The sequence below is a fragment of the Ursus arctos genome, unplaced genomic scaffold (genome assembly GCF_023065955.2).
Source record: "Ursus arctos isolate Adak ecotype North America unplaced genomic scaffold, UrsArc2.0 scaffold_11, whole genome shotgun sequence".
Taxonomy (NCBI): domain Eukaryota; kingdom Metazoa; phylum Chordata; class Mammalia; order Carnivora; family Ursidae; genus Ursus; species Ursus arctos.
In genome coordinates this window covers 13,921,219-13,943,082 of record NW_026622775.1, presented here as the reverse complement: position 1 = coordinate 13,943,082, position 21,864 = coordinate 13,921,219, and the positions used below count along the sequence as shown (strand labels likewise).

Sequence of the window (21,864 nt, the reverse complement as noted above, 5' to 3'; positions counted from 1 at the left end):
TGATGAATCTATGATAATAAGGCAAAACGAAGGATCCTCCTGATGATTACAGCACACACTGCAATTTAAACAGTGAAGAAACAGTCTTGAGTGCTTCTTGCCTGGACTGTTACATAGCCTTCCAACCTGTATTTCACATCAGCTACCATCATGTTACTAAAACATCACTTTAATTATATTCTTCCTGAGTCCCAAAACTTCCAATGACTTTCTCGTGTCTCTTGGGAAAAGCCCCAACTTCTCAGCCTGACACCCAAGGATCTCTAGAAAAAGGACCCAGATGGGATCTAATTACGTGAAGACTATGTCCTGGGTAAAAGTGAGCTGGTTTGGTGTTTCCATACTTTTGGTCTGTTGATGTTAAGCTCTGTGCTTGTCACGTCCTACCTGTATGTCTGCATCCAAAAAGGTTATTATTGTCCTACCTTTTATGACCCACACCAGACTTAATGTTCTCAATTTGACCATCCCAAACAGCCACCCATCTTTGCCTGCTGAAGTTCTAAACACCCTTCAAGTTCTACTACGTCCTTCAAGACACATTCTCATAGTTATCTTTGAATTCATTTTGCATTTACTGCATACATTCACTTGGTTCTTATACCTCCTTCTTTGCAGTTATTTTGGTGTATTGGCTCCCCAGCTAGATTTGCCTGGAAAAGAAAAGCTTTGTTTTTTTCCCCTTCTTGCATCCACACAGCTCCACATCATGAGATAAATAGTACTCAGTGAACAACTATTGAGGACAAATGCTCTGTACTATTATTTCTCCTTGTTTGATTTCTCTTCTCATTTCCCACAGTAGCTGCCCCAGAGTCTTTCCAACGCTTTTTTCTTGTCTGCCTATCTTTGCCCTCCCCCACTTCTTTATCTCACCTCCTCCTCCATTGAGAAATCAAAGGTTATTCCTCACTTCATGTTTCGCATCAAGAATGGAGGAAGGGACAGGACATAAGGACCCACTATGCATCACCTCATGGTAGATTATCTAAAATACAGCCAGACCTTTCACACACACTTTCTGGATTCACATCCTGCTACCATCTGGATTGCTTGGACTCGACTTCAGTTCTCTGAGTTGGATGGTCTTGCCTAAATTATTCAACTTCCTTATATAAGTTAGTTTTCTTAGCTGTAAAAATGCAGGTACTAATAGTACCTAACTTGTGTGCTTGTAAAAGGATTAAATAAGTAGATTCACATAAAACACTTGGAAGAGTATCTGGCAGAAAAGAAGTGCTCAATAAATGCTAGCTATTATAATTGTATCTTGTTTGCCATAGTGGTAAGAGAGTGTCTGTCTTCACCTTTTCCTTAAGTTGCATTACCTGAGGCTTCCTTTAGTTATCCTAGACTATACATGTATCAAACTCAGGAGAGGTGCTTGGGAAAGTGGGAGAAAAGCTACCTAAATAATAATAACAAGAAATAATAATAATAACAAGAATATAACAATAACAAGAATAATATATTATCAGTAAACCAAAGCTTCAGTTGTATTACCTCCTATAATCCTCACAAAAATTTTATGTGACAAGTACTATTGTTGCCTTCATTTTACAGATGAGGAAAAAAGTCCTTACAGAATTCTTCTTAAATTGTCCAGATATTCCACCTCTAAAATGTTTCTCTAGAACATGTGAGGATGACACCCTTTTCTTGCGCATGTGCCTGTGAACTCTGTTTGTGGTAGATTGATTGGAGATTGCTGCTTGCTTAGAAAATGCCATGACCTTCCACCTCTATGCTACCAGTAGTAAAGTTTTTGCATATGATCCAAGTGGACTTTTGCCACATAAGAATTTGTTGAAACTCCTAAGAGGGTTTTTATTCTGTGCTTTCAGCAGATTTAAGTGAAAAATGAATGGTGTTCAAAAGTCTGGGGCACACTTTCCCAATAAAAATGTATTTTCTTCACAGGATTGGTCTGGCAGAAGCTGGCATGGAAAATGAGAGCTCACATTTCCACACAGGCAAGTCAGTCATCCAAGCTACATCTGTCTATTCCATGTCTACCTGAGACAGGGGGCAAGCAGGGAACACTACCATCCCCAACTCAGGGTACCTTATCCTTCAGTCAATAGGGGTTCTGTACACATACTTTTAACTAGTGATTTCCAAAGTGGGATATGCGCACAAAACAGTCCCTTGGGATTATAGGAAGACCCGTTAGAATGTCTACTTACCATAATTTCCTCCAGTCCCGTCCATGTACTGTATGGTGACTAATATAACAAAATTAAAATTAAAAAATAAAGAATGTCTACTTACGTTGAATTTTTAATCTAAGAAAATAAACTGTACTAAAATGCAACACATGGATTGACACCAGCACCCTCACACAGTCTACAGATCAGAAAGTTACAGGTCACTATTGGAATCTTGAGGAAATGAAGGTCAACTGTTGCAAATTTACTCACCCTTTCTCTATGTAGGTAACACTTGGTACTGTGCTAACAAGAATTTCAGAAAACTTAACACCAATATGTTCTTTCAAAGGAAAAGTGACTTTTTTAAATGAATGAGCAAACGTTTTTCAAAAGACAGTCATGCTGCTGAGAGAGCATGTTTGTATCGATTATTTTTTTTAAAAACTTCATCTGTACAATTGAAAAATTTGGAAACAAATTTTTCTAATCCATTTATAATTTTTCTAAATTACGAATTAGTTCCAAAGGCAATTAAAAGATGGAAACAATTAGTTCCAAACTAACAGGAAGATGTGTTTTCATATTTTTAAGAAATGGGTCAAAACTGCTTAAATCTTTGTTTTTAGATCCATTTGTTAAAATTACAAAAATAGAGAAATAAAAATAAATAATAAGTCAATAATGAACTTCTTCCATTTGTATCTTCATATCTTTGTGATGTATCTTTTCTAGCTCTGATGGTCAAAAGAACAGAAAGAAAAAATTCAAAAACAAACCAAAAAACTCCTAAGTATTAAAATAAACTGAACTCAGTATCAGACTTTTAAATCATTCTTCACAATTAAACAAAAATTTTTTTAAATGAGGCATATTTACCACATAAATTTTAATATAATTACGAATACATTTAGTGAATGTAAAAATAAATCATTTTCTAGTGATAAAACAAGAATCATTTTTAAAGATTTTATTTATTTATTTTAGAGAGAGGGCTCCTGGGTGGGGGAGGAACAGAGTGGGAGGGAGAGGGAGAGAGAATCTGGATCAGACTCCATGCTGAGCTCAGAGCCAGAGGTGGGGGCTCAATCTCACAACCCTGACATCGAGCGACCTGAGCTGAAACCAAGAATCGAAGGCTTAGCTGACTGGGCCACCCAGGCAAGCACTCTGAGAATCATTTTTAAAAGGAATATTTATCTCATCTTTCTTTAATTTCTAACTTGTGTATGTTTTAAATGTATATATTTATTTATTGTGTTTAAATATAACACAGATAAAATATAACATTTGAAATATATAAATATATAATATATTTTAAATACATATAAATACAATGTATAGTATATACTACATGTACCCAATAGTCTGGAAATGTTTATAATTTAGAGATAAATAAACCTATATTCGTGTCAATTCATCATTTTTTCTGTTACTAATGGGATACACTATTTTAAACAAGATCTTTGAGAAAGAGAAGAGGAAGGTATAGTCACAGTTCCAGAGTCCTTCAAATAACCTTCCTTCAAGTTCCAGGTGTACTTGGGGCATTAAGTAATGGCCTGCCCTTCCCACACTCCTGACCTTTTTCCTCAGGCAGGCAGCCATCCGAGGGATAGCAGCGCATAACTTCCTAAGTCCCCAAGATGTTTAACAGTGTTACAGTAGTATAGTTGGCTGCCTTTAGGAGTTAAATATTGTAATTCCTTATTAATTCAATAGAAACTAAAGAGAACTCAAATTTAATAAGAATCTTAATGTAAAATTCCAAAACCAAGAAGGAACCCATCTTATTAATAACTCTTAATTATACAAACTCATAACCACACCTCACTTTTAAGAATATCAAAATTCTGTGGATACATTTTACATACCTAAATGTTGCAGCCTGTTTTTCCTCAGACAAGGGTCTGCAGGAATATCCTTGGAGATATACAAATTAATGAAACTTTATTTCAAGTTTCCTTTTGATGTGAATGTAACACAGGCTTAAAAAGCTCTTTCTGGATCATCCAAAAGACTGCCTTACAACAGATAATTGCAACCATTTCAAGTGTGAATAGTTAGCATCTTTATTTACAACTATACTGAGACTAAGCAATAAGAAGACACCATTTAATTTTTAATCCACTTGATCTCCAACACTCAACCAAAACTCTAGGGTTCAGTAAGCCGTTTTGTTGTCAGCTGATGTTAAGCAGACTATGTACATTACTCAAGAATAAAACACACTGTCATATTCAATTTTTAAGTGGGAAATCCCAGCAGGAATAATAGAATTAATGTGCATGACTGATCCGTAACCTGATAAATATGGCTTGACTACTATATTGTTTGAATGAGCTATCAACACAGGGCAGCTTATAAGAGAACTGTTCCACTTGAAAAAACCAAGTTTATCTAAATAGAAAAATATAAATTTAAAGTAAAGTGAGTTTCCATGTTTTCACAAGGCTTTTTCTTCCCATAAGTGTTTTATAGATTGGTATTCACAAATATTTGAGAAAGACCCAAATTTATGGCTTATTTACTTTATTTTGTCTGTAGAACTCCTCAAAAAATAACTTTCCATTCACTCAGATAACATTTTAGTCTAATTATTAGTTGACAGACTTAGCAGAACTAATTCACCTTTACTTACATATAGACAATAATAAAAATAATCCTACATACAGAATATTCAAAAACAGCAAGCTAAAAATGTAGGACAGGCATAAAATGTTTGATCAAATTTAATATATAGTTATAAAATCATTTAAGAAATTAAATTTATTTTTATTAATTTAATAGCAACCATGGCTTTTTAAGTCTTCATAGAGGCTTTGTGTTGATAGTTTCTATATCTGAAACTGTTCTAAGTTGTTTTGAATTTCAATGACATTTTAAAATACATTGTGCTGTCAAACCCAACTGATTGCAGAACCCATTCTTCATATATCTCACACACACACACACACACACACACACACACACACATATTTCATCAGTCTCTGGGGATTAAATATGAATAAGATTATCACTTACCTTTCAAATTATACTTCTGATACCTAATCCTGGTTGAGCCATGAAAAAACTTCTAAGTGACTATGATGACATTATCAAAAGAGAAATATAATAAACTATCAAAACAAATCATAACAAAACATAGTAATACTTTCTGATAAGAAACAGCCCATATTTTTCATTACAAGAACTTATGGAATTATTAGTATGTTCTCAATAATATTTGGTTCCCAATAATATTTGGTTTTTAATTTTTACTAAAGATAAGATTATAATATCCTTCCTATATATGCAACCAGATCACTAAAATTATAAATTACACTAGTATGGAGTTATATTTGTTCACGTTATTAAGCAGTTGCTTATGAATACAGTGTCATTATTCAAACTTGTTGTGCTATCTTTTTGAACATGTGGACCAACAATCAAAGAAAGTCTTTCGTGGGAAAGTATGTGAGGAAAATAGGTCTTTATGACAACATCTTTTTTTTTAAAAGAAAAAAGCGAATTCCCCAAACTGACATTAATTAATAATTAATTACCTATGTGCACAATTATTTTTTCAAAATTTAGTAAATGCTTTTCTTATTAAAATTATCATAAAATGTCCCTCTGTTTTTATCAGATTTAGAACAAATTGCTTTATGGCAAGATGTTGGCCTCAAGAATAAAAGAACACGTAGTGGGGGCGCCTGGGTGGCACAGCGGTTAAGCGTCTGCCTTCGGCTCAGGGTGTGATCCCGGCGTTACGGGATGGAGCCCCACATCAGGCTCCTCCGCTATGAGCCTGCTTCTTCCTCTCCCACTCCCCCTGCTTGTGTTCCCTCTCTCGCTGGCTGTCTCTATCTCTGTCGAATAAATAAATAAAATCTTTAAAAAAATAAATAAATAAATAAATAAAATAAAGAACACGTAGTGATTTAAAGGAAAACTTTCATAAGTCTGTAAGAATAATGATTCAACTACCTAAAATGTTTCTTTTCCATATAAAAAATTAATATTCAAATTAATGTAAATATAAACAGTGAGCATCCATATACCAAGTGTTTATAAGAAGGATATGAATTCTGTATTATGATCAATATTTCATTCTGATGTATTTCACATATACAGATAACTTAGAAGCCACTACATACATTTTCCTTCATTTTACTTTGAACTAAAGCACAAATTTGAAACACACACACACTGAATTTTTAAAAGGTATTATTTCACATGTAAACAGTGCCATCTTCTGGCAGTTGAAACAATTTGTGTATTAACATAAAATACATTATGGATTACACTGCCGTTTTCTTGACAAGTTATATGTACAGTTCATTGAATAAAAACCCTTAATCATGGGGCACCTGGCTAGCTTAGTCGGTTAAGGGTCCAACACTTGGTTCTGGCTCAGATCATGATCTCAGGGTCCTGGGACTGAGCCCCGTGCGGGGCTCCTCGCCCAGCGCAGAGTCTGCTTGAGAGTCTCTCTCCCTTTCCCTCTGCCCTTCCTACCCATGATCTCTCTTTCTCTCTCTCTAATAAATAAATAAATCTTTTTAAAAAACTTAATCTAAAATCAGTTGATTTTTTAAAAATAGCCTATAAAACAAGAGCATTAATTAAGATGCAGTCTTCAAACTGATAAGATTTAAAAAGAGACTAAGTCAGGAACTCTAGATTCTACTAGTAAATCTTCTAACTAGATATTGAATCTTAGACCGACCATATATCCACTCAGGACTTTGGTTTCCTCAACTATCAGATTGTTCTACTAAATCATTAATTAAATTACTTTTAGTCTAAAACCGTTGGATTCTAGCTTTAGAAATTTTCCTTTCTGGTTTTAGCATCCTAATACTGATTATACGCCTGTTTATGGCACACTTTTTCATAGTTATCTCTCTTATTGATATGGGTTTGTTTGGTTATGCTCTCTGTTTGAATTTTTTTCAGAAATAAATCTTAATTTATACTTCTCACTGTCCAAATAGCCTTCCCCTAAACATTAGAAAAGACTTCACTGAATTATAAATAAAACTAAACTCAAGTAACTGAAAACAAGTTTCCATTTATTTATTTATTTTTAAAGATTTTATTTATTTATCAGAGAGAGAGAGGGCATGCACACAAGCAGGGGGAGCTGGAGAGGGAGAAGCAGGCTCCCCACTGAGCAGGGAGCCCGATGCGGAACTTGATCCCAGGACCCCAGGATCATGACCTGAGCAGAAGGCAAACGCTTAACCGCCTGAACCACCCAGGCATCCCCGAAAACAAGTTTTTAAAAAACATTATGTAAAGATAAGATGGTTTAGATAAGATAGGTCAAGGTCAAACCAAGCAATTAAAATTTATAGGAAAGACATCTCTCCAAAGCTTCTGGAACCCCAAGTGTTTATGTGATAAATAAGAAACAGAATAGGCTCAGAGTTTGGGCAGTTCTTCCTAACATCCCCATAGATTTTACCAACACTAGCCTGTATTGCAGCCTTGCCATCTTGGATTTATCTGTACTACCAGTACATTCTTTTCCCTTTAAGTAATCAACTCAATTCTTGCCTCAAAATTTCTTGCTCTCATATATGTATGTGTATACACACACACACACACACACACACACACACACACACCCTTCTCATTCAAATTCTTTGGCGTCCATCTAATTCAGGTTCTCAACCCCATAGGCCTGCATTACTAAAATATTCATTATGGTCTAATGCTTTTCTAAAAGTAATGTAAGGATCATTTGGGATGCTGGTTAAAACATGTCATCTCCTAGACCTAATAAAGTAGACCAGCAGTGTCCAACAGAAACCTCCCATGAGTCACATATGCAATTTTAAATGTTCTTGTAGTCAGATTAAAAAACTAAAATGAAACAAGTGAAATGAATCTAATACATGTGAAAATATCATTTTGATATGTAATCAATTGAAAAACATATCACTGTGTTACTTTACATTCTTTTCTTTTATACTAAGTCTTTGAAATCTGGTATTTTTATACTTGTAGCGTATCTCAATTCAGACAGACACATTTCAAGCGCCTAAGAACCACCTGTGGCTAGTAGCTATGGTACTGGACTAAATTAGATTTGGAGAAGGGAGAAAAAAAGTCAGGAGTCTACATAGAAAAACACCCAAGTGATTCTTTCACACTCTCAAGTTTGAGGACCACCACTCTAGACTGTCCTACACACAATCCATTCTACAACCACTACTGAATTTATACTTGAAAAAAATGCCCCTTCAATTATGTCAAGTCTAAGAGCCTAGAAATCCCTGGTATGTCCAACTTAATTCAGATGGATATTCAAAGCTCCCAGAATGTGTCCTCGCCCATCCAATCTGCTCTCCAATTTGAAAATGTCTTGGGTTCTTCCATGAAATTTTCCTAGGTAAATATTCAAAAGATCTTTCATTCAATAAATATTAATGGACAACCCACTAAGTGTCATCACCGATCCTCCATGGCAACAGGGAAGATATAATACAAACCATTACATAATTACTACAATGTCATTGTTTTCATTGTAAGAATGAAAACAATGCTCTGAAATAGTGCTCTGAGATGCTATGAGAATGCACACCGGCAGGATCTTACAGTCTGAGAGGTTAAAGAAAATTTCTAGAATACAGTTACATTTAAGTAAAAAAAAGTATAAATATAATTAGAAATTTGAACAGATAGAAATTTCTAGGCAGAGAAAAGCACATTATGAAAAGCCCTAAAGTGGAAAAGTTACTAAAGGAACAGGCAGATTAGGAAAGTAATCTGAAAGGGGGCCGCAGAGTTAGGCAGAAGCCAGATAAAGCCAAATTTATGAGACTTCAATTTTTTTTTTCAAGTATGCATATTTAAACAAAACTAGATCACAGACTCCTCAAAAACTATAGACCTGGTCTTCTAAACTTAATTATTTCTTACATCTCATAGAACACAAAACCTTCCAAGAACTGGAAGTATGAGAAGGCCTATGGAAGAACTATCTGGCAAAGGCAAAAAATGACTTCTCTCTGGCCAACAACTAGCAAAACAAGAATCTCAGTCCAAGAAACAAAGATATTAATTCTGCCAACAACCAAGGGGCTTGGAAGACAACCCCAGATCTCAGATGAGATTCCACTTGCAGACACCTTTATTTCAATTGTGTGAGACTCTTTACGCATTGCACTCAGCTATATCATACCAACTCCTGATCTACATGGCTAAGATAATAAATGGGTGTTATTTTAAAACATTAATTTGTGGTAATTTGTTATGCAATAATAGAAAAATAAGACACTAAGGCTTTTCTCATATAAATAATAGTACGTCTGATACGTAGTTTTTGAGACTTCATTTTACAAATAATTTTTCTAGCTGCTTTAAGAATAAAATTGCTTCGCAATTGACACGAACATTAATTGTGCACTTCAGTACTTCTCACCCTAACATGAAGTCATTGAGTGTGAGTCAAAATTCCCTGAAAAATTATTCAGTGCACGTGGGCCCTTTTAATGAGGTGATCTTATTCCTGACCAGCATCTGTGGGTGCAGCCCCTGCCGCTCCAGACTGCCTCACAGCCGGACTAGGTGGAAACAGGCTGAGCCCAGGACAGACACAGACACAGGACAAAAAGGGCTGCGGCTCGTCCCTTTAACCCTAACCCAATTTCTCAAGAAGAGCCACGCTCCCATACGGTAATCAGGCCCTCTAAAGCGGTGGCTTGGCTACAGAACACGCGGTTTCTCTACTGACTCCCAAAGCATCCAGCAAAAGTTTCAATCGCCCACTAGGGATCACTGGCGCCACTTAAGATGCAGCTGACGGACAGTTCATAGCACTTCGAAAACAGCTTTGAAACTGACGAATTGTGCTCGTTGGTCACTTACTCCGCACACTTACGGAGCGGCCATTAAAACCAGCTTTCGCCGTCTTCCCTCACTACAGGTGCCCAACCGGGACCCTCCGGAGCTTGACAACCCGGAATGCGTGACCACGCCTACCCACTGCGCCTGCGCGAGAGGCCAGCTCCGGGAAGCGCCAAGAGGACCTGCAGGCCGCGCCGCTTGGGGCGGGGCCTACTGGCTCGTCGCGCCTGCGCGGAGGGCCCTACGGCGTGCTGCGTCGTTACTTTTGAAACGGGTGGCGGGGATCTGCTTTGAGAGTCTCTGCTGTATCTCTGCCGGGTGGAAGCGCACTCCTTCGTCTGTAGGACTGGTCATGGCGCTGCAGCTCTCCCGAGAGCAAGGCATCACCCTGCGCGGGAGCGCCGAAATCGTGGCGGAGTTCTTCTGTAAGTCCTCCTCGCGCAGGCCGGAGGGCGGGGAGAACTGAGGCCAGGCCGCCGGGTAGGCCCGCGGCTCAGCCACGGAGGCGGGGGAAGCGTGGCGGGGGGGAGGGGCAGGCCAAGAGGCCTGGAATTAAGCTCTCTGCCTCAGCCTCCTGCCTGGCGGGAGAATCTAGGAAGAAGCGGATGCAGGCGGCGCCTCTGGACGCATTGCTAGTGGTGGAGCAGGAGGCCTAGGTGCTTCTGAGGCCTGCGTCGCGATGTAGCCCCTCCGCCTGCGGCGTTGCTTTAAACTACAGGTCCTGCGCATTTTCCACCCTCCCTAAACCCCGGCCTCCGCGACTTAAGACGGAGTACGACCCGGGTGGGGCCCACGTATATTTTTAACAACCCCTCGGCCACGCTTTGATTCTGGTATTAGCCGTGATGGACTAGATTTAGGAAACGCTGTTCCGGACCAGGCCAGTTGTACCTTCTGATAGAATCTGGCAGGACTTGTGAGGAGAAAAGGAGAAAAAAGAGGGAAAGGCTTGCTGAGAGCTTTGGAGGGAGCAGTTAATCAGTTGCTAACTCAGACGCAAAAGCCTATTTTGACACCCTCTAACCACATAATCTGAGTTGGGACTTGGATTACAGTGAGCTGTAGTACTGCTTCGACAGTAGATTAATGCAGTTTGGCGTTTTTCTTTTATTGTGCAGGAATGCAGGTATCATGTTCTCTCTTATTTAGAAGCAAGATTTCAGGGATGTTTAATGCCACTTTTTACCTACTCTGCTTTCAAAAAGACACCCGCAGACACACGTTTAGGCATTTACAGTTTTATACCATTAATGAAACCGCAGCCACATCTAAATATGTTTTATTTTCCAGCGTTACAAAGTGATAATGACTTTTCTTTAACATTCCTTTTGTTTTCAGCATTTGGCATCAACAGCATTTTATATCAGCGTGGCATATATCCATCTGAAACCTTTACTAGAGTGCAGAAATATGGACTCACCTTGCTTGTAACAACTGATCCTGAGCTCATAAAATACCTAAATAATGTGGTGGAACAACTGAAAGGTATTTAATTGTTGAAAACCATTCTGAGGTTTGCAAGCCTTGTAGGACCCATATTTTCTGGCATCTTGGTGGTCATTTTTCAGCTCTATACAAAAAGGTGTAAAACACTACAATCTCAAATATAGTGATTCTTAATTGGAAGGAAGCAAATAATATATAAGTTGAAACAAAGTCCACCCTTCCCATAAGTTGAATATTTTGATGTTAGGAATCTGATATGGCTTCACAAAACTATCTCCATCAACTTCCTTAGAAATGATTTTTGTAGTTCATGTAGCCAGATGGAACAAGTTGGAATTTTACATACTTATGGTGGTGTTCATTATGGAGAAAAATCCACTATATATTTTAACATGATACATTTTCTGTAGCTGCCTAGAGTTTAAAGCCGCCATTACTTTAAGATAAAGGAAAATAAAATTGGATCCAACCTGGGAACTAAAAAAAAAACTTAAAAAAAAAAAGGAACTACTAAGTAACAGAGCACCCAATAGAATTTTCTAATTTTTTACATATTTCCATTTGTCTTTTTAAAAATCCTGCTTGTAAGTCAGTAAGCCTTTTCTATCTGAATACTCATTGTTTTTCTTTAGCTCAAGAAGTTCTTGTATTGAATGAATACTTGTTCTCTATCCCTTTTTTTTTTCCATATTTTTCTCTACTTAGGATTCTCACTTCTAATTTTTCTGTTGTAGGATGGTTTTCCCTACCTCCCCATTTGATCTTCCAAAACTAGTTCCAAAAAACACTACAGTAGTCATCTCTTTTCTTTTTAATTCATGAGTCATATATATTTTTTGTACCAAGTAGCTTTATTTTTTAAATTACGTTAATTGTATTTTTATTATCTTCAGGGCTATATCACCCATAGTCATTCATAGAGCTGTACTCAGATTATTTAGCTTGAAACCTGTAAGCAACTAAGAATCTGTGTCATCTTAATATGATGGAGAAGCAAGCCCCGCCTAAGCCACTGGTTTTGGGGTTGTCTTCTTTAAGACTACACTGAGGATATTTCACCTGAGATATATGTAGTCCTTACTATTTAATTTCTCCCTTTTATTTTAGTTAAAATGGAGGAATTGCTCTTCTTAGAGGCAAACTGTTCAATCTGTTTGAATCCCCATCCCTCTAGTCTTCTTAAGGACTTTACCCTAGTTCTTCCCTAGTATTTTTGACTTCCTTGTTTTGAGTTATTTTCATTGCTTTTATCTGTCTTCAGTTTTAAAAGAAAAAAATTTCCACCCACCCCAGATCCTTAAGTTATTACCCATTCTTCTCCTTTTCAGAGCTAAATTGAGAAACAGTTGATATATGCCAAAAAAAAGTTGATATATATGACAGCCTGTATCCAGCAAGTGGCCTGTTTTTGTACTGCCTGTGAACTAAGAATGTTTTCAGATTTTTAAAGGGCTGTTTTTTAAACACTGCGACAGAGACCTTGGTGGCCACAAGCCCGAAATATTACAAAATTGTTTTGTCTCTTAAAAAAACCCATGGATTCCTGAGTATACTATCCCAATTTTCAAGATTAATTCAGGGCTCATCCTGAGGTCCTCTTCTCACTATAATCTCTCTCTAGATGATCTCTGGCATATACATAGCTTCACTAACAACCTTTGTGTAGTTGATTCACAAACGTACATCCAACCCAGTTCTCCTAATTATGTGCTCATATAGTTAGTGGCTCCCTTGATAACTTCATGTGGCTATCCCAGTCATACTTGAAACCTAAACTTAAGGGGCTCCTGGCTGGCTCAGTCAATGGAGCATGCGACTCTTGATCTTGGGGTTATAAGTTCAGCCACACATTGGGTGTAGAGATTACTTAAAAATAAAGTCTTAAAACTTAAGCATCATCTCCCATTTGCATTCTTTTTCTCAGTGAATGACTCAACCATCCAACTAGTGATATAAACCAGAAAGTTGGGAGCTGTCCCTGAGTCTTTTTCCTTACTCATAAGTAATCAATAAATCTTAACAGTTTTAACCATGAAATCACTTGAATCTATCTACTGATCCATCTCTACCCAGCTTATCCTTCTATAAGCCTTCTTTACCTCTTGCTTGAATTGCTAATTAATTAGTGTTTCTAGATCCCCTCTTTACCTCCACTCTACTTTACACATCACAGCCAGAAGGATAGTTCTGAAATCAAGTTTAATCACATTGCACTGTACTTCAAATACAGTATTGACTTCCCTGGTTCTTGAAGTGCAGCTTCTTTAATTTGGCCCACATGGCCTTGCATGGTCTAACCCCTGTGTATCCTGCACAAACTGACCTTGTTCATTCTCCCCTTTCTATACTGCAGTTGTATGACCCTTCTTTCAGCCCTCTGGTCAGATGCTCTTCCCTTTTCAGCATTTAAGACCTATACCCTTTTCTGTATCCTTTTGCATATTTAATGATACTTATTTGTAGAACTGAAGTCAAGTGAGAACTCCGTGAGTCAGATTTTCCTCTATTGTGCTCTTATTGCATCACATACCACACCTTCATAGCATTTATCACAATTATACTTTTACAGTTATTGGTGTAATGATTAGATTAATAGCCATCTCCTGCAGCTTACCTTGGATTAGGGTGTACTGCATGTTCACTACTCTGTCTTCAGCACTTAGTACGATATCTGGTACAGATACTGAGAATTCAAAAACGGGAGCTAGGTTATTGAGGGGCAGGTTTTCTGTACAGGTTGGCGGAGTTCCAAAATACTAGTGGTAGGAATTTGCTGATGATAGAAAGTGAGACCTGGGAAGAGAGTTGTTTTGTAATGCAGTGGACCAAAAAAGATGCCTTGTTATGTATTGCAGATTGGTTATACAAGTGTTCAGTTCAGAAACTGGTGGTAGTCATCTCAAATATTGAAAGTGGTGAGGTCCTTGAAAGGTGGCAATTTGATATTGAGTGTGACAAGACTGCAAAAGATGACAGGTAAGTATGAAGTAAATTGCTTCCACTCTCATAGATTTTTTTTTTCCAAAACTTTTTTTTTTTAAGATTTTATTTACTTATCTGAGAGAGAGAACACAGGAGTGGGGTGAGGGGCAGAGGGAGAAATCTGTGGACTCCCTGCTGATCAGGGAGCCCTATGTGGGACTCGATCCCAGGACCCTAGGATCATGACCTGAGCCAAAAGCAGATGCTTAACTGACTGAGCCACCCAGGCGCCCGCAAAACTGTTTTCTTTTACTAAATGAATTCTAATTATATTGAACTAGTTTCATATAAGGTAGTTTCTAAGTATGTTAGGTTTGATCTTTAATCTCCTGTGGAGAAAGATTTGGCTCACAAACTGCTCACAAAAGAATTTTGCTTATCATGGACTTTTAACATAATTGCCCTTAGGCTAAATCCATAAATTTCAAACTTTAGTATTTATGGCACTGTATGTAAAGCTACACATGGTGTCTGTCCTAGGTGGGCCATTTCATGAATTGTTGAAAGGTACTTTTAACCATGAAGTATTATCCTAGGCTTTCTTCCAGCTTACTGTGCAGCTCTACTGTATTGCATTTAATGCTACAAACTTCCTTAGACACTTTTTAAACTGAAGTTTTTAGATCCTCTGGATGGGAGATACCTGTCGTTGTATGCTAATTCCTAGAATTGTTCTAGGCATGCTTACCTGTAAACTCAGAACTGTGTCTCATAATGAAATGGAGTTTGCTCCTGAAGCCTTTGGTCTATCTTAGAATATGTTAGTTATAAAAATAACTCCATACACGATTAACATCTTATTTGAGGCAATAGGAAATTAGACATTTAGGCATTACTAAAAATGCCAAAATGATCATACTGATTAAATATTTGAGGTACTGCTTGTTATCTTTATTTTAAGACATGCTGAAGCTTTCCTGACTTGAAGCACTTGGCAGGTTTTCTAGTCATCTGTTATTTAATGACCTGATACAAAGATCAACCCTAAAAAATGATTGGAAGGATAAATGAAGTAATAGAGATACATACTGTGCCTACTAGGTTTCTTAAGGATATATATTTATATTCATTTAAAAAAACTCCTTTTGAATGCATTACTTGTTTGATTTAGGAAGCATTTAATCAGATAAATAATCTCACGAATGTTTTAACTTGCTAAAACTTAAAATGAATTAATTAATTTGGTTTCTTTGATAGTACACCCAGAGAAAAGTCTCAGAAAGCTATCCAAGATGAAATCCGTTCAGTGATCAGACAGATCACAGCTACGGTGACATTTCTGCCACTGTTGGAAGTTTCTTGTGAGTATTATACAACTTCACATTGGCTTAAATTTGTTGTAGAAAAGACTAGGCTACTACTTTGAGAATTAATGCTTTCATTAAGTTTTTTCTTATTTATCAATGTCATGTTACGTGACTAAGAAAAATGTTATAAAGCTAAAGTAATGCTGTTTGAGTTTTATTTTAGAAATGCTGAAAAGGAAAGGAGAAGATATTCAATAGTAGTCACTCTTGAATATTTTGATGTAATTTCTTTCGTTATTTTTATTTTCGACACATTTCTATGTATATAATTAAGACTCATAGCTATAATTGTGTCTTCCTTTTTTTAGATTACCCCTTCATTCATCAGATATAGCCTAACTACTACTATATGCCAGGAGCTATTCTGGGCAGTAGGATACAGCGGTCACAGAACCAAGATGTTATCTTTTCTATGGCTTAGATTCATGCGGTCTCATGATTAATTATATACTTTCTGCAAATATTTTTATTGGTTTTTCTCTTTAAAGAAAAAAGTCGAGTTTTTTATAAAATAAAGTGAAAGGAGTACAGTATTTCTGTACTAAAATTTCCATTGAGGAAAAGCAGTTAGCTAATAAAATTGATTAGAGATCAAGCTAAACTAGCTTTTCTGACACTATAGGTGGTTCAAATGTGGAAGAGGCAGGAAAGGGTAGTTGTACTTTTGAAAAAAATAATTGTACTTTAATGATTTTATCTCCAATTTAGGTTCATTTGATCTACTGATTTATACAGACAAAGATTTGGTTGTACCTGAAAAATGGGAAGAGTCGGGACCGCAGTTTATTACCAATTCTGAGGAAGTCCGTCTTCGTTCGTTTACTACTACGATCCACAAAGTAAATAGCATGGTGGCCTACAAAATTCCTGTCAATGACTGAGGATGAGATAAGGACAGTGATGTACTTGTAATTCTCAGATGTGGTTTTCCTGAAACCAAGTCAACTATAGTTGATACATTTTGTTTCATTGGTTAATTTTTAGATGGGGAAAACTCAACATTATACTTCTATTGAACTGTGCATAATTGTTCCATTTTTTGGTACCTGTATGACTTGATACAGGGTTCACATAAATTATTGCACATTGTTCAAAAGGGAACTAGCAGATTACATCAGCATTGTTATGTCAGTTCCTTTGAAGGTGGTAACTGTAGATGGAAAACTTTTGCTATGAAGCTAAATGCCTTCTTAAATCAGACCTTTTGGGCACGTACATTGACTCGGAATATAGGTAGGGAGATATTTAAATATAAAATACAGCATAAGAAGTCTGGATATTCAGAATCTTTGTTTAGATCCTGAAATTAATGATAATCTGTAAGTAATGAAAAATTGCTCCTATTAGGTCCTTTTGCCATTTATTTCATTTGTATATTTTCCATATTGAAAACATTTCCAATTATTTGATTTTAATTTATATAACTTGACAAAGCTATGTATATTGCCACTGTTGAAATTCCTGTGACACAGAACTCTTAAAAATTTTTTTTATGTTTTATAAAATCAAGCTTTAAATGGTGATGTAATAAAGTTAAATATGTATGTTTTAAATTTGTCGTAACATTTTTATATTGGTATGGTATTAACACAGTTAAATAGTAGGATGGATTCAGTATAGCGAATAATATCTTGTGCCTACCAGGGCCTAAGAATACAAACCTGAATAAGTCAAGAGGTACTTTCAATTTAATAGACAAGCTTTGATTATACATCCCTTTAATCTTATAACTGTGGACTTAAAATAAGGATCATTCTTTGTATAAAATAATACATGTCAGTTGGAGTTAATTCATTTTAGCATATATTGGACTGTAGAACTTTTCTATACTCACACCCTTATTGCCAGCCTAGCTTTCCTTATTTTTCCAAGGTCAGTTGAAGGCGAACTTCTAAAAATTCTCTCCTAATCTCTGTTCTAAATCTTTTCTCATTTTTATAATTAAGTGTTTAGTATCAGATACTGTTCTAAGCTTTTGATATGTATTAACTCATTAATCTTCACTGTAAAGTAAAAATACAAAACCTGTATCCGTTCATTCAAAAATTACAAAGTGAGCACCTGTTAATGTGCCAAGTGTTGGGATGAATGAAACAAAGTCCTTGCCTTTCTGAAGCTTGAGATAGGAAGGAGAGGAAAATACATGGCAAGCTTCCAGCAAGTAACTACACAGGTTTATCTCATATGTGTTTGTTATTTCACCTGAATGATCTCTTTGATCCTGTTGCCTGCTTGTTAAGAATAAAGGGCAATTCTTCTCACTTGCAGACAAGTAGGTGCCAGTATTTGATGATAGGTGTAGTGAATGTTGTGAAAGCCCATTTCCTTGAGAATTGAAGCTATCTAATTGAGGTCCACCTCATGTCTTTTTCCTGAATAAGAAAAGTAGTTATGCAGAAATGGAAATAATGATGAATTAGTTATGGTCAAGAGTCTGGTTTTCCAACATGAGATATAGTACAAAGTGGACACTAGTAAGATTAAAACATTTGAATTCTGGGCTATTCATAGCCTCTTAACGTGAAACATTTTTGATTGAGAAGGAAAGCGGAAATGGAAGTCCAGTAAAAATATGGAGAGTTGAAAATTTTGGAGCTACTTTTGGGACAAAAGTTGAAATTCTTTTTAGAAAGCAGTAACTGCTTTAGGAAACACTGAATGCCTGTGCTAAATGGCCAGAAATAATGTGTCTTCCCCCAAAAAAACTCACCGGTAGCAGCTTTCTTAATATATCATTGATAATACTTAAATTTCTGTCATTTGTGTTTTTATTCCCCAAATTAAATGATCCTAATATTATCACTTTTAATTTGTGATTTCTAACATTACTGACTTCAACTGACTTCCCCCTCCCCCTTATAGATTATATATCAATTAAGAAATACATATATCAGAGTTGAGTAGGAGCCAAGCTATGACCTTTCTTGGTAAAGCTCAACTGGAAAGCTTTGGCCTATGGCTCCAACTACACTTGTCCAGCCCTTTTTCCAATACCTTGAAGCTCACCTTAGGCAGGAGATATTTAAACCAGCAGGTTTAAAGAATTGTGAATGACTGATGAGCACTGGGTATTATATGTAAGTGATGAATCACTAAATTCTCCTGAAACCAAGATTACAGTGTATGTTAATTAACTAGAATTTAAATAAAAATTTGGAAGGAAAAAAAAAAAAACCCATGCATGACTTCCGTATTAAATAGAGAAGCCAAGATTCCAAGAGAGTCTGATAGGCCTCGCCTGGACTCTGACTCGGTTTTGCTTACCATAGGTAGAGGAATGAAAACAACGTGTTCCAATTGGGCCTGTCAAGGTCTGAAATAGAGCCCCGGAAGGGACTGAACCACACCTGGTCTTCAGGATTCTTCTCCCAGTGTCATCTATTGGACAGAGAAGTCAAGCCTTCATGGGAATCTTACACAGAGGTATAACGATCTTATGTGTTAGTTGGCTTTTGCTTCATAGCAAACAACCATAGAATAACCATAAGCATTTCTTTTCCTGTAAGTTTGGGTTATCTGGGGTGCTTGTCTTATGCAAATTTAGGTTACATGTCTCATTCTACCATTGAAGGGACAATGGCTAGCCAGGACTCCTAAAGCTTAGCTTCAGAACTTCCACACTGACATTTTTGCCCACGTTCCACTGATGCAGGCAAGTCTTGTGGCTCAGCCAAACCTCAGTGGGGCAGGGAAGTATACTCCTCCCACAGAGCTGGGGAAAGGGGTATGTGAAAATGTGATGAAAATGGTATTATACAGGAAAGATCAGAATAGCTATAATAATGCTACATGGTAACTCGTATTTTCCACCAGATGTCACTAATGCTGCAATATTCAAATTAAGGTGAACTTTTGACTTTAAAGACTAGAATATTCAGCTTTTCTTATTGGAAATTAACACTGGGGTTTCTGGCTACAAAAATATAAAGACATTAGAGGATCTGCTACCGGCTAGGCACTTCACATGAATTATTTTATTTAATTCTCATGCTTTAGTGCACAAGTAGAATTGTGGGATCAACGGGCATGCACACCGCACTACATTTTTTAGAGTTTAGGTGGTCGTCTTCTGTCCATGACCAAGGAAGCTCATCTGGGTCCTCAGCAAGCACATCAAAGGGAGTGTTTCTTCCCCCTTTTCCTGAGGGCTCTTACCTTTTATATCCTTTTAGCAACTGAGTATCCAGAACAAATTGGTTTTCATTTACTGGGCTTTACAAAACTCCCATGTTTCTTTTCATTTGTATTTACACTTTACTCAGATGACTTTAACCAATGAATGGTATGAACCAAAGACAGAGGATTTAATTCTATAACTTACCTGTGTTGTTCAAAGAATAAATCAAGTGTGCATTTGGGAGCAGTTGTGAAACACTTTCCCCACCAGTCAAAAGAATTGTTCATTAAGTAACCTCAGTTACTCTTCAGGGAATTAACTTTTGCCTAAAGTTGTAAATAATAGTTTCTTATTCTTTTTATATTAAATGTGTAAAATTAGATTTTAAATTATTTTGTTCAGTGTAACCATGATAAAAATTTGTGTTGGAGTAAGTATGGAATAGAAATGCTGCTAAATTTCAGATTTTATTAGCTACATTTTCTCAGAACAGATCTTTAAAGATCTTTCCATTCTTCATGAACATGGCTTTAAAAGCCAGCAGTATTAACTGGTGCTTATTAAAAAAAAATCGAGCTGGGAAAACTACTTAATCTTCATTAGAGCTGACAATTCTGTTCCAATCTGGCAAAAACACTGTAGCCTTAGCAACAAAACTATTAGAAAAGGCCTAGAGAGAAAAATGTCAAGAGTTGACCCTCTGACTACACAAGTCAGTTTATGTTACCATTTCACCTATTTTTGTGCTCTTACCATTTGATCTATTTTTATACTAGAGAAACATAATATAATTTCATTTATTTGTATAAAGTCCATTTTCATCTGCGTTCATCTGCACCATTTTGCTGTGCAAGCTTGTTTGCACAAAGGAACACATCAGATCAAAATCTATTGTTTTGGCATTTTATCTGTGCTAAAAAAGGCCTCTGAATATAAGCACAACCACTCATGCTCCACTTCCATGCAAGGGAAAGATCTCAAACCTCTTTAAAAACTATCTAGATATGGACATGCCCAGTGGATACCTAGACAAGGATCTGAATTTCTTTCTGAATGGCAGCCTCACTGACTCACATGCATTTCCTTTAATCCTCACAACAACCCTAAGAGGGTTATTGTTCCCATTTTACGCATGTAAAACCTGAGATTCAGGGAGGCTGGGTAATTTGCCCAACTTCAAACATCCAGAATCTGTCCCCAGGCCCGACCCCAAGGCCAGTATTCTTTTTTTTTTTTTTTTTTAAAGATTTTATTTATTTATTTGACAGAGAGAGAGACAGCCAGCGAGAGAGGGAACACAAGCAGGGGGAGTGGGAGAGGAAGAAGCAGGCTCCTAGCGGAGAAGCCTGATGTGGGGCTCGATCCCATAACGCCGGGATCACGCCCTGAGCCGAAGGCAGACGCTTAACCGCTGTGCCACCCAGGCGCCCCCCAGTATTCTTTCTAGTAGGTCTCATTGCTTCTCAGAGACCAGAGAACAAAGGAGGGTGCCCCTGCTCCAGCGTGCACAGACTCAGCCAGAAAGACTAGAGTGCTACATGACTCTAACCCCAAGTTGGGGAAGGAGAACTCAACAATATTTGAGTATCAAGTTGCATTAATTTTTTAAAAAACACTTTTTCATAACAAGAGATCATTAAATGTTTATATATACACAGTATTTTGCTGGATGATAGCCACATGCATTTTCTTCCATCAACGTTTTCTTCTCTCATTCTTTCACCTGTTTTTTAACTACATGCTGTGTTGGAATTTGAACCAGTTTGAGAAATAGAGGAGACAAGGCGATTGAGATGTATGTTACCATCCAAATTATGGGGTTTCCTAGCAAAGCTGGGTAGAATGAGGCTTAGACCTCCAGCAGAAACAGGGTTTGCTACTACACCTCCAGAAATGAGCCGGGGAATGGCCAGGCAACTGCAGGCATCCTCACTCAAGCCCACTCCAACATGGGAATAAGAAGCCCTGCGTGCTGAATGCCAAGGACACAATAAGAAAGCGCTTTACTCAGCTCCTGTAAGTCTTA

General features: G+C 37.0%; 1 protein-coding gene across 1 annotated transcript; it reads left to right on the top strand.

Annotated features, from left to right (window-relative positions):
* The first annotated feature begins 10,141 nt into the window (after window positions 1-10,141).
* On the top strand, window positions 10,142-17,274 carry MAD2L1 (mitotic arrest deficient 2 like 1). The gene is made up of 5 exons (XM_026499255.4): window positions 10,142-10,411; window positions 11,325-11,471; window positions 14,288-14,408; window positions 15,612-15,715; window positions 16,430-17,274. Exons 1-5 carry the CDS (start codon window positions 10,339-10,341, stop codon window positions 16,600-16,602), a joined length of 618 nt encoding a protein of 205 aa, XP_026355040.1. The 5' UTR covers window positions 10,142-10,338; the 3' UTR covers window positions 16,603-17,274.
* Window positions 17,275-21,864: the final 4,590 nt, after the last annotated feature.

Excerpts from the sequence above, each read along its gene's own strand:
- MAD2L1 (XM_026499255.4), top strand. The coding sequence starts at position 10,339 with ATGGCGCTGCAGCTCTCCCGAGAGCAAGGCATCACCCTGCGCGGGAGC. Across the intron at positions 10,412-11,324 it reads AATCGTGGCGGAGTTCTTCT|CATTTGGCATCAACAGCATT; the intron begins GTAAGTCCTCCT and ends TTTTGTTTTCAG. Across the intron at positions 14,409-15,611 it reads AAGACTGCAAAAGATGACAG|TACACCCAGAGAAAAGTCTC; the intron begins GTAAGTATGAAG and ends TTTCTTTGATAG.